This window comes from Stegostoma tigrinum, chromosome 24 (assembly GCF_030684315.1).
Source record: "Stegostoma tigrinum isolate sSteTig4 chromosome 24, sSteTig4.hap1, whole genome shotgun sequence".
In the NCBI taxonomy this organism is placed as follows: Eukaryota; Metazoa; Chordata; class Chondrichthyes; order Orectolobiformes; family Stegostomatidae; genus Stegostoma; species Stegostoma tigrinum.
In genome coordinates this window covers 32,340,996-32,354,884 of record NC_081377.1, presented here as the reverse complement: position 1 = coordinate 32,354,884, position 13,889 = coordinate 32,340,996, and the positions used below count along the sequence as shown (strand labels likewise).

General features: G+C 49.0%; 1 protein-coding gene across 3 annotated transcripts in view; it reads right to left on the bottom strand.

Moving 5' to 3' along the window:
- LOC125464894 (cation channel sperm-associated protein 4-like) overlaps positions 1–6,917 on the bottom strand; it is an 81,128-nt gene extending 74,211 nt beyond the window's left edge. For all 3 annotated transcript variants that reach the window (XM_059654335.1, XM_059654336.1, XM_059654337.1), the window contains exon 1: positions 6,750–6,917. In XM_059654335.1, coding sequence (XP_059510318.1) covers positions 6,750–6,824 — 75 coding nt within the window. In that variant the 5' untranslated portion in view covers positions 6,825–6,917. The remainder of the gene's footprint in view (positions 1–6,749) is intronic.
- Positions 6,918–13,889: the final 6,972 nt, after the last annotated feature.

The following is a 13,889-nucleotide window of genomic DNA, read 5'->3' as shown; positions in this document are numbered from 1 at the left end:
CCAAGTATTTGCTAAAACTTGTTTCCTCAGCCATATCACATTCCTCAGTGACTGCCTCCGGCTCAAGTTCGCCCTATGTAGATTCCACCTGAAGTTTCATCCCTCATTTTTGAATCCTTCCAGGATCACATATCTCTGTGCTGTTGGAAAAATCCATCTGATTCACCAATGTCTGTCAGGGATGGAAACAACCATTCTCTGGTCTGCACTACAAATGACCCTAGACCAACAGCAATGTGGTTGACTGTTACTTACTCTGAGCAATAAATGCTGGCCTAGCCAACAATGCAGCCATCCTGTGAATGAATTTTTAAAATTCTAGCATTTAATCCCACTGTCTTTCCAAACTAGACAATTCTCAAGGACAGCTGCTCTTGCCGTACCTTGAGATCCAAACTCAGTACCGTAACACGCACACTCAACCTTTTTCTCTAACAGCATTGCAACACACTGGCTCAGGGCTGTACCACTCTGCAGCTAACTACCGGCTCATTCATTGCACTAACAAGAAACTTGTTCTTTTCATTCCAGGCATCAAGACCCACAAGATGCAACAATTCAGAGATACCCATGGTCCTCCGGGACCTTCCTCTTCTCCCCTTCCCTCTAACTCCATCTCGTCCCACAAGCCACCTCCTGTTGGGTATTCACCATCCCTCCCATCCTTCTGCTCTCCAATGCTGAATGGTCTGTACCCAGTAAAGGCCTCAGCTTTATTCCTCTGTGTCCCCACCTTAACAAATTTTGGGCACACCATGATGTCAAACTCTTCTTCTGCTGTCTTTGCCTCTGTGCCCACTTCTTAGGGCAAGAGACCTCTACCCATCCCTAAGACTCCTTCATCCAGTTCCAACACTCTCCCTCTGGCCTTTTATCTGCACTCAATCTATTCATGGAGAACTGTCGATGTGATATTGGTCACCTCAATTTCTCTGTCCCCTCAGCCCACCAAATCCAACCATCGCCCTCCCAACTGACTGCAATCCGTGCACTTACATCTAACCCCGGCTTTGTTATTAAGCCTGCCAATAAGGATCGTGCTGTTGTAGTCTGGCTAACTGACCTCTACATTGAGAGGCTCAGCACCAGCTCTCAGATACCTCCTCCTCTCTTCCCCTGGTCTATGACCCCACCATGGCACATCAGACCACTGTATCAACTACAGCAACTGATCTCATTTCATCTGGTGATCTCCCCCAACTGCCTCCAAGCTGACAATCCCCCCAGGCCCACAGCCTGCTTCTACCTCCTCCCCGAAATCCACAAACAGAACTGTCCAGGCAGACTCATTGTTTCAGCCTGCTCCTGCTCCACAGATCTAATCTTGTCCTACCTTGACTCAGTCTTCTCTTTCCTATTCCATTTCCTGTCAACATACATCCGTGATTCCTCTCACGCTTTATGTCGGTTTCAAAGTTTCCAATTTGCAGGGACCGGCCACCTCCCCTTTACCATGGATAATGGGAACTGCAGGAAAGGGTCGAGACCCGAAACATTAGTTTTCTTGCTCCTACGATGCTGCTTGGCCTGCTATGTTCATCCAGTTCCACACTTCGTTATCCCCTTTACCATGGATGTGCAATCCCTTTATACATCCATGTCTCACCAGGAGGGTCTTAGGACTCTCCACTTCTTCCTGGAGCAAAGACCTGGATGTCCCCACCCATCACCACCCTCCCCAACTAGGCCAAGCTTGTCCTCACCCTGAATAACTTCTCTTGTAAATCCTCTCATTTTCTTCAGGTAAGAGGGGTGGCCATGGGCACCCGTATGGGCCCTAGTTATGCCTGTCTCTTCATGGGGTACGTGGAACATTCCTTGTTCCGATCCTATTCCAGCCCCCAGCCTCAACTTTTTCTCTGATACATCAATGATACTGTTACCCTCTCTCATCCAAATTGGAAAAGTTCATTAACTTCGCCTCCAATATCCACCTTGCCCTCCTTTTCACCTGGGCTATCTCTGACTCCTCCTTCCCTTCCTCGGCATCTCTGTTTCCATTTCTGGGGATCGACTGGCCACTACTGTGCACTATAAACCCACTGGCTTCCACAGCTACCTGGACAATACATCCTCACACCCTACTTCCTGTGGAGACTCCTTCCCATTTTCTCAGTTCCACCACCTCCATCGCATGTGTTCAGATGAGGCCAACTTCAAAAGGGAGCCTACAAAATGTCCACCTTTTTTCTCAATCGAGGATTGCCCAAAACCATTGTCAACAGGCCTCACCCAGGTCAGACCCATCTCCCGCACTTCCATCCTCACAGCCTCTCTTCCTTCCGGCAACAGCAATAGGGATCGCCTTGTCTTTACCTACCATCCCACCAGCATCCACATCCAGAAGATCATCAGATGCCATTTCCACCACCTCCAGCAAGATGTCACTACCAGACACATCTTCCCCTCCGCTCCCGTGACAACCTTCCACAGGGACTGTTCCTCCTGGGACACCCTGGTCCATTCTTCCTTCATTCCCAACACTGCCCCATGGCACCTTCACCTGCAACCAGTGAAGGTGCAACATCTGTCCACTTACCTCCTCCCTCCACAGTATCCAAGGGCCCTAAACATACCTTCCAGGTGAAGCAACGCTTCACCTCCACTTCCTAGAATCTAGTCTATTGCATTCACTGTTCACAATGTGGTCTCCACTGCAGTGGGGAAATGAAGCGTAGACCAGGTGACTGCTTCACAGAACATCCAAGTTCTGCTTGCAAAAAACAGCTGGAGCTTCCAGTTGCCTGTCACTTTAACACACCATCCTGTGCCCTGGCCAACATGTGTCTCAGGCTTACTGCACTTTTACAGGGAGGCTCAGTGCAAACTGGAAGAACACCACCTCATTTTCCACTTGACGACCCTGCAGCTCTCTGGACTCGATACAGTTCAATAAGTTTAGGGCCTCAACTCTCCCATGTCTTAGCCCCCTAGCCCACACACTAGGCCTTGTTATCATCTCGGTGGTGTATAATAGCAGGTTATTGTTAGTCACTGACAGTCCCTATTAGCAATTATTCATGGTCTGAGCCAGACTGTTAACAGCTCCTTTGTCTGTTCAACTGCTCTTCTCTCTCTCTCTCTGGGCTCTATTCTTTATCCTATTGTTTATTCCCTATCCAATTCCCCTCCCTATTTTCTGCATATAAACCAACATTTTCCCAAGCTACCATCAGTTCTGAGGAAGGGCTACCGGATTCAAAACGTCAACTCTGTTTTTTCCTTCACAGATGCTGCTGAGCTTTACCAGATTTATAGCATCCGCAGTTCTTTCAGTTATGCCTTTTAAGTAAATCTAGTTTCCCTTAAGATAGTAAAGCAGGAGTCAGAGAGCTTATCAACATTCAAAACCCTAACCCTATTCCATGTTTTCTCTTAACTAGGAAGAATGAGCCAACAAGTGATCCATTGTTGCATAAATGATCATAAAATATATAACAACTCAAAGAAACCATCAAAATGATCATGTGCCTGACTAACTGCTACGCAAGACAAAAGCAATTAACACCAGTTTATTTCAGTAACAAAAAAATGCCATTTATTGTAACAAATTTGACTTTAACAAAACTAACGAAAAGAAAGAAAAACAGAAATTACTGGAAAATCTCAGCAGGGGTCTAGCAGCATCTGTGGAGAGAATCTCCACATCATAAATACAGATAAAAACAAATAATTTAAAACACACACTATGGATGGAAAAAGAATGAAGACAAGGAAAATAAAATTACAGAGATGAAAAGTCATTTTCCTCAGTCTTTTTTGATTTTTGTAATAGTCATATGCTGACATCTGTGGCGTTATGGTCACTCTTTGATTCAATGGTTGATTTGGTAAACTTCAGGGAATTTTCTTCTATGATTATGAAATATTTAGTTCAGGCTTTCTCTCCAATGCAGAAATACAGGGGAGGGGGAGAAAGAAACAGAAAGGGTGCGGGGGGGGGGGGGGGGGTGTGGGTGTTGCGAGAAAGAAAGAGTGTGTAAGTGTGTTAGAGAATGATGTTTTCTATTTGCATGTACAAGACGTTTTTCGCTGTCTTGCTGTTCTTGGCATTTCCAGCTTTTAAATACATTTTGACTCAACCAGAGTGCTATTGCCAGGCAGAATTTCTTTTTAATTGAAAGATTATTTGTGCCACTAAGTCTCAAATTCTCTCTCTCTCTCACTTTTTCCAAGGAACACCATTGCATTATACAGCTTAAAAATGTACAAGCATACTTCCAAAAAAGGTCTTTATACACGTTTTAACTATAGTGAAAGCAGTCTTTAAATTCAGTTGCAATTTGTACCAGCTAACAAAAATATTTCCCTTTGCAGAACGAACATTTTCGTGCACTAGTTTACTAAGATTATCTAAATTATGTGAATCAGTCTATACTGTTATCTCTTTCATTAGGCTTACTGAAGTGAACAAAATAGAGCAATGCTGCTGGATCTGTAGTGACTCAATTGTCCCTAAACAGATTTAAACTTTTCTGGTTAACAAGAGGTTAACCATCACTAATAGTAAAATATTTCGAGCAATCAGCGATGTTAATGTAAGATTAACAGACTTCAGGATAGCCTGATTAATCCTTTTTGTTATTGTGTGTTGAGCACCACAGCTGCCTCCATACAATCAATCTAGATCATACACCATTACGAATAATACCCAGAGAATGGATAGGTTATCAAAAGCAGTAAGCTCTCTTGCTGAATGTACAGATCAAATCTTATGGAATTCTCAGAATGCACAAATGTCCACAGTGGTATGGAATCACTGAAATACATACATATCGTCCCACGGGAAATTAATATAGAGGCAAAACAGCGATCCATCAGTATCTGGTAGCATCATCAATTTGGTACCAGCTCTGTACTAATGACCACAATCACTGCATTTGAAGTAATACATCCACAGCAATGGCAGCAGAAGACACTCTTTGCATAAGAAGAAATCCTGGATAAATTATGTAGGATCTAGCATATTTGCATATACTACAAAGCCGACAATGTGTAGCACCAGAACACAAAAGGAGCGCACAACCAACAAGTGTGTAATATACCAGGAAAGACACAACTTTTCACAGACCAAAACAATACACAAGTAGCATGGGCACAAACCAGAACATCTCACATACCAAGACTGAAAGCAAACTGAAACATTTGTTCTTGGATATTTTTTTAATTCAACAACTGCTTTTACATGGACTCCTTTAAAAATATTTTCTGTATAACAGAGGTGCTAAGTACACACTATTAGCTTTATTTCTGCTGGCCACATATCATAAAACACATCCTACTGATGGTCTCTCCCCACATCTGTACAACCATTTCACAATTAATCACCTTTTTCTCCCCCATTAGATCTCGGTCACTCCTACGGACCATATTAGATGCAAGACAGAGTAGGAACTGCAGATGCTGGAGAATCTGAGATAACAAGGTGTAGAGCTGGATGAACACAGCAGGCCAAGCAGCATAACAGGGCCTTTCTGAAGAGGCGTCTTGACCCAAAACCTCAGCTGTCCTGCTCCTCTTATGCTGCTTGGCCTGCTGCGTTCATCCAGCTCTACACTTTGTTGTCTTAGATGTAAGAGATTCTACTTTCCATTCAAATTAGGGGTTCAACAACTGCCAAATAACTTACATAACTTTGATAGGCCAAATTCAACTACATTTATAGAGACAAGCTGTTTATTCAGTTATATGAACCAGCAGCTTCTGTGAAAATGACAGAATACAAGCAACTGTACATTCAGATACAAAAAGTAATTTAATAAAATGTTACAGAATCTTTAGATTTATTAGACCAGTAATCGAAATGTCATTTGTTAAAAATCAGGAAAAAAATTTCTTAAAATGATGGATTATCAGTGCAAAAATAGAAAATCTATGATTGTCAAGCTATAATCTGAACTACATGAATAAGATCACGTTCAGGTTTACAAAGAGATTTTTGTTCATTCAAAAAAGCTGAACTCTGATTTTAAATCATAATCTCATAATTACTCTGGCTTTATTCTGACCCTCTACAATGTTTGCCAACCTAAGAACATAGAGTAGCTGGAAAGAAAACAATGTATTTATTTAAAACAGTGCAACAGCTTTATCTTTTTATAATACAGTTTCAAGTAATTCCTGACATTTAAGCAAGTCTACTGCTGTAGTTTGCTTTCCCCCCCCCCACTGTTATGGTGCTTAAAACAACAATTTATTTCTAACAGCCTGCAACATAATATTGGATTGCAAAACTTAAATACAAAACTGTACGTATGTTTACACTGAAAATAACAGATACACTAAACCTGATCATCCAATCGGAGGGTAATTAAAATATCTGCAGAGTAGTTTATGTTCCCTCCTAAATTTTGTTGGGCGAGAAGGGATCACATTCAGCAATTCAATGACTATGCAGGCAATGCCAAAGCATCAGTCTCAAAAACATATTGAAAAGAGACATCAAGCACGGATCAACAAAAGTTTTGGACACTCAATCATGCACTTTCTTTCTGCACATCCAAATCAACAGCAAATATGTCCATTGCAGTTTTGATTCTGGCTGATTATCTTTTGTCTCCAGTACATCCAAAGACTGAAAGTGAACCACAGGGTATGATGCTGGGGCTGGATTAATTCCTACCACACTACATGCAGGGAGGGCCTAATTCACACCTTCAAAACGACCAGCACCAGAGAAGGCCTGGGTGAAGCATGGGCTCGCGGTCTGCAATTTGAAGAATGAAAGTAAATGAGGGGGTTGCACTCACGATGACAGAGTGTTTCCTAAGGTCTTGCAGACCGGATAGGTCCATGATGTTGGTGATGCGCGTGTGGCTTTCCATGGCTTCGAGGCCAGCGCCGGCCCTGTCCTTCGCAGTGAACCATTCAACCCAACCCAACCACCGACGAACACTCCACACCCGCTGTGTCGTCACACAGCCCTCCCCTGTGACGACAATCCGCACGCCCCAAGCTCACCGAGGCTGCGCAATGCAGCATGTCCCATTGCGCCTGCGCCGTTTCAGGCCAAGGGCGGGAAATTTGAAATCACCAAAAAAAAACTTTACGACGGTTGATGGGCTTGGTCAGGCTTATCGATTTGAGCAGTAACACTCTACCCATTAATAAAAGTTAGTCCTTCCTCCATCGCTCCTAATTAACAAGTCCGATGGACTGCCTCTGCCTTGATCCAGCACTTTCTTGAAGCAGCTGTTCAACTACCAGACTGAGGAGCGAGTCAATCAATCAATCCCCGGACTATCCGAACTGGTCTAGTGTTGAAAGGGGCTCTAAACCGTCCACACGCTGGAAGCAAAATCTTTGTTGGAGAGGGGGAAAAGTGGTAGGATTATTCATGAAAGAAAAGGACATTGGGAATAACTTGAGAGGTTCCTTGAAAGAGTTGATGCCAGTTTGTCCAATGTAGTGTTTGTCACAGTTCTTGCAAGGTATTTTGAAAACGAACGTCATCTACAAAATACCTTGCAAGAACTGTGACAAACACTACATTGGACAAACTGGCAGGAAGCTAGCCACCAGGATACATGAACGTCAACTAGCCACAAAACGACATGACCCACTATCACTCGTATCCTTACATACAGATGAGGAAGGACACCACTTTGATTGGGACAATACATCCATCCTAGGATAAGCCAAACAGAGACATGCACGAGAATTCCTAGAAGCATGGCATTCCAACCGGAACTCCATCAACAAACACATTGGCTCCAAATCAATCTACCATCCTCTGAGAAAGAGAACAGGAAATGACATCACCAAGCCAAGGAAACCTAAACAGATAAATAGAAAGCGGGACATAACACCAGTGCTTTGTCGGAAGCTCACTGTTGATGTTACCTGGAATGGTGACGAAACATCTGGGAACAAACCTTCAAGCTCAGTGATAATGGGAACTGCAGATGCTGGAGAATCCAAGATAATAAAATGTGAGGCTGGATGAACACAGCAGGCCAAACAGCATCTCAGTAGCACAAAAGCTGATGTTTCGGGCCTAGACCCTTCATCAGAGAGATGATGAAGGGTCTCTGATGAAGGGTCTAGGCCCGAAACGTCAGCTTTTGTGCTCCTGAGATGCTGCTTGGCCTGCTGTGTTCATCCAGCCTCACATTTTATTATCTTCAAGCTCAGTGAACCAGCTTACATCTGGAACACAATACAGAACCACTCTCTTGTGGACCGAGAGGAGGAGAGTGCTGTCTGGGAGGTGAAAGGAGGACGTCGGGTTGGCTGTGCACCCTTGCGACCAGTGGATCTTAATGCTGGCTTCGGCCTGACGCTGGTTCAGGGGAGCAGCCAACCTGCAACGATGGCTGTGGCAAGTGCTCGTGCCCCAGGTCAGGGGGTCCGGAACACCATCCGTGTTTCTGTAAAGAAGGTGGATGAAGGTGCACCTGTGGACTGCACCTTCTTCGTGAAGAGGGTCCTGTTGGACTGTTGTGGGTTTGCTGCTGCGGACATTTACTGCCTGCAGGATTTCCCCGGAGGAGGTTTTTAACGACGTGACCTTCAGGAGTGCCAAGCTTTGCGAGCGCTTCCTGGAGGTTAAGGAGAAAGAAGGTGAGGGCCCCCTCTCTGTATTGACCGCTGTCCCGCTGTTTGTGATGCCAGCACAGAGGAGCCGTATGGTGACTGTACACATGTACAACCCGCATGTGCCAGCAGTTGATGTCCTGACCTTCCTCGGAAGGTATGTGAAGGTGGAAGGGGACCTAACTGACATTGTGGACCCCTTTGGCATCTGGACGAGCAAGAGGCAGGTCAAGGTGACGCTGAGGATGGGCGCGCACGGGAATGTCGTACACCCACCGTCCAGCTTCGCGATCGGCGGGAGCAGGGGCTACCTGACCTATGCAGGGCAACCTAAAGTCTGCCATGCCTGTGGTAGGTCAGGTCACGTGGCGGCCAACTGCAAAGCCACCATCTGCAGGAACTGCAGGGAGGAGGGACACCTTGCAAAGGATTGCCCACGAGAGAAAAGCTGCAACCTTTGAGGGGAAGCGGGCCACCTCTATAGGGCATGCCCGTGGCGGGGGACCACCTACGCCCAGGTCACTGGCAGGGGCAATGCGGGGCCAGCCCCCCCGGAGGAGAGGAAGGCACCAGGGCCCAGCAAGGACCCCACTAAGGTGCAGGAGGGCCAGGCCGTGCAGGAAGGCCGAGCCCCGCAGGATGGGCCTGAGGCCAGCAAAGCACCCCCGCAGGCTCCGATCCCCCCTGACAACCCGGAGTCGATGGAGGCGGCGACAGGCGACGCAGGGGAGTGAACAACAGTCCGGAAAGTGAGGAGGAAGGTGCGTCGACGAGCCCAGGAACCGCAACCATCAGGCGGGAAGAGGCAGCTACAGGGGGGCTATAAGAGCTCCTCTGATGAGGGGGATTCGGAGAGGGCCCACCCGAAGCAGAAATTAAAGATCTCGAGGGGGAAGGAAAGCAGCACCCCGCTTCCAGGTGACGGGAGGCGTCCTGAGGCTCCCTCCGACACCCAGTCAAGTGCCGCTGGAGCACTGGAGGGCCCCCCGGAACTTCCGGGCGGGAAGGAGGAAACAGCGCGTCCCCAGCCTGACCCGGAGCCGGACCCTCCTGCCTCCGCACCCCTGACGGGGGAATGCCACCCGGAAGGCAGCAAGGACGGTTTCCTGAGCCCGGAGAGCGTCCAGCAGTTAGCCCGGGCAATGGGCATGAAGGGACAGATGGAAGGGCTGGACCTTGGACTTGGGGAGGGTACTGCGGTCACTGCCCACAATGGGGGTACAAGTTGCGAGCATTAATGTGCGCAGCGTCAAGTCCACCGCAAGATGTGTGTCCACGTTGGCCTACCTGACCACCGTCAAGGCGGACCTCCTGTTTCTGCAGGAGTGCGGGATACCACACCTCAGCAGGTATGGGAAATGGTCTGGCGCCTGGACCTGTGGGCCTTCGATCTGGCCCGCGGGGGCAGGTAGCGTCTGTCGCTCCTTGGGCCTGGCTATTCTGCTGCGGGGGCGCAACTTCACCATCTCTCAAGTTCAGGAGGTGGTGGCGGCGGCGCCTCCTCGTGGCTGATGTCACCTACAGGAACGCTCCCCTGAGGCAGATCATCATGTACGACCCAGCGGTACGGAATGAGCGGTTGGCTGTTCTGCAGCGGCTTCCACCCCTGCTGGCTACATCCAGGCCGGTCATCCTAGGCGGAGACTTCAACTGCATCATCGATGCAGATGGAAGATCCGGCGTGGGGACAGCGGGTGGGGGGAGTCAACTGGACGTCACGTCCAGATTCCTGATGGGCATGGTGAAGGACTCAAGCTGCTCGACGTCTTCAGCACCCCTGCAGACGGAGCGCAGCGGAGGTACACCTGGTCGCGGCCAGACGGGTCTATCCGCTCAAGGATAGACTTCCTGTTTGTGTCACGGGCGTTCTCTGTCAGGTCCACTGGCGTCGAGCTGGTGTTCTTCTCTGACCACTGCCTCCTGCTGGCCAACTGTCACTTACAGGATGACCAGCCAGCCGGCAAGGGGACGTGGAAGCTCAACACGACTCTGACCCCAGAGAACGTCGAGGAGCTTAAGAGGGAATACGCCGGTTGGAGAACTGTGAAACCCCTCTGAATCTCCGGGCGACTGGTGGGAGACGGTGAAGGAGAACATCAAGAGGTTCCTTGTCCTCAAGGATGTTCAGAAGGCACGAGAGGTGGGGAAAGCTGTCGTGACTCCAGAAAAGGGTGCAGAACCTGCACCTTCTGCAGTCGATGGGGGTCGATGTCACGGAGGACCTCTGCGAGGTGAGGGGCCAGCAAGCCTCACTCTTCGCCGCGGAGGCCTCCAGGATAATCTTCCGGTCCAGGGTCCGCTCTGTGGAGCAGGACGAGACATGCTCACGTTTCTTCTTTCAGAAAGTCCACAAAGCGAGCTCTGTGCTTAGCTGGCTGAAGGAGGACGATGGCTCGGTAGCATCGCATCGGTCCGACATTTTGAGGATCAGCAGTTCCTCCTATGCCAGACTGTACGATGTGAAGCCCACGGACAGCACGCCTCCGAGTCGTTCCTGTCGTCTATCATGGAGGTCTTGGACGACGGCACGAGGGAGTAGCTGGACCGGCCGATATCCCTGGATGAGCTGACCAGAGCCCTCAAGTCCTTGGAGAGGAATAAGACTCCCGAGAGTGACGGCTTACCGGTCGAGCTGTATTCCGCTCTGTGGGACCTGGTCGGCCAGGACCTGCTGGAGGTGTACGATAGTGCGGTTTGGGCAGGGGAAATGTGCAAGTTCATGAGGAAGGGCATCATCACCCTCATTTACAAGAGGAAGGGGGAGAGGGAAGAAATTAAGAATTGGCGTCCCATTTCATTATTGAACATGGAGTACAAAATCCTGGCCAAGGTCATAGCCAACCGGGTCAGGTCTGTCCTGGAGTCGGTGATTCACCCTGACCAAACCTGTGCAGTGCCGGGCAGGAAGATCACCTGAGAGCCTCATGCTCATCAGGGATACGATCGCCTACATGCAGGACAGGAGGCTGGACACCTGCCTCGTCAGCCTGGACCAGGAGAAGGCCTTCGACAGGGTCTCTCATGCTTACATGAGGGACGCCCTCTCCAAACTGGGGTTCGGGGAGGGCATCCGCAATTGGTACTGGCTGCTCTACGCCAACATCGTTAGCGCAGTCTCGATCAACGGGTGGGAATCAGACAGTTTTCCCATCAGATCTGGAGTCAGGCAGGGCTGCCCGCTCTCTCCTGCCTTGATCGTGTGCTGTATGGAGCCCTTCGCCACATCCATCAGGAAGGACATGAGGCTGAAGGGCGTGACTATCCCAGGCAGCGGGGGCCTTCAGGTCAAGACCTCCCTGTACATGGATGACGTCGCCATCTTCTGCACTGATCGTCGGTCGGTGAGTAGGCTGTCGGACGTCTGCGGCCAGTTTGAACTTGCCTCGGGCGCCAAAGTCAATAGGGGTAAGAACGAGGCCATGTTCTTTGGGGAACTGGGACGACCGCTCCTTCATCCCCTTCACCGTCAGGACAGCCTACCTGAAGGTGCTGGGTGTTTGGTTCGGTGGAGCTGGGGCGTGCACTAAGACTTGGGAGGTGCGTATCACCAAGCTGAAGCAGAATTTGGGCAGGTGGACGCTCCGGTCCCCCTCCATCGCGGGTAAGAACCTGGTTGTCAGGTGCAAGGGGCTTTCGGTACTGTTGTATGTGGCGCAGGCCTGGCCTATTCCCTGGACCTTCGCCGCTGCAGTCACCCAGGCCATCTTCCACTTCATTTGGGGGTTGAGGATGGACTGGATCCGCAGAGACACCATGTACAAAGACCTGGAAAATGGGGGAAAGGGCGTACCGAACGCCACCCTCGCCCTGATGGCTACCTTTGTGTGCGGCTGCATCAAGCTGTGCGTAGATCCTCAGTACGCAAACACCAAGTGTCACTACATACTGAGGTTCTACCTGTCCCCGGTGTTGCGAAGGATGGGCCTGGCCTCGTTGCCGCGGAACGCTCCGAGTAGTTGGACCGTCCCGTACCACCTGTCCTTCGTGGAGGAAGTTTTGAAAGGAAACACCTTTGACCACAAGGCCGTCAGGCAGTGGTCAGCACGTAGTATCCTCAACACCCTTCGGGAAAAGGAGAGGGTGGATCCCGTCGTGTGGTTCCCCACGCAGACTGCCTAAGTTGTTTGGCAGAAGGCCTCATCGCCAGAACTTTCAAACAAGCACAAGGACATTGCTTGGCTGGTGGTGAGAGGGGCTCTGCCAGTGAGATCCTTTATGCGTGCCCGGAATCTCTGCGCCACCGCACGCTGCCCTCGAGGTGGCTGCAGGGGGGGTCGAGACTGTCGATCACCTCCTTCTGGAGTGTGCCTATGCGCAGGAGGTCTGGAGGGGGATGCAGTGGTATTTGTCAAGGTTCATCCCAAGCAGCTCCGTGACGCGGGACTCCGTGCTCTACGAGCTGTTTCCCGGGACGCACACCGAGACCAACATCAACTGCGCCTGGAGGACCATCAATGCGGTGAAAGACACTCTTTGGTCTGCCCGCAACTTGCTGGTCTGCCAGCTGAAAGAACTGACCCCGACTGAGTGTTGCAGACTGGCGCACTCCAAGGTCCAGGACTACGTGCTGAGGGACGCGCTAAAGCTTGGGGCAGCCGCCGCCAAGGCGCGGTGGGGAAAGACCACCGTATGAACCCCCTCGTCCAGAATAGAAAAAAGGGCCCTATCTGGTAACTGGGTCCAGCTGGCGCCTTCCCCAACTGGTCAGGGGTTGGGGATATAACTGCCGGGGTATTTTCTTTGCTTTTTTTTTTCTTCTTTGTTTTGTTTTTGCCTCTGGATGGTGTACGTACCCCCTGGGTAACCGGGAGCAGCTTGCATGACTGGGTAGGTGTATAAATGTTTTTTTTTTGTACATTCTATGAATAAAGTATATTTTTTCAAATTTAAAAAAAAGTGACGAAACATCTGAAAACTAACCTACCAGCTCAGCGAGCAAACTCCCATCCAGTTACACTAGGAAAAAGGAGTGGTAGAGGTTGGGTGTTTATGATGAACCTGCTGAATATGCAATACCCACACAGCATGAGTCTGAAAATGTTTGTTTTTTTCTTTCCTAAATGCATTTTATAATATTAGCACATTCTAAAGTGCTTTTGTAGACTAATTGTAATGTAAGAACTTGGAACTTTATGATCAGTGTGTTTGGCCAGCTGTTTGTCCACTAGATTCTGACACATTTTGGGGGGGGGAAGGTGTGAATTGTGCTTTAAAGCGTTGGGCAGATCAAGTTTTTCTTTTGTGGTCTCTATTGTATCACATTCACCTCTGCATTCTCTTGAAAAAAATATTTTGATTCCTTACTGAATTAACCACCTCTGTTTTGGTTAATTGCAACTCATGAGTCAATATGG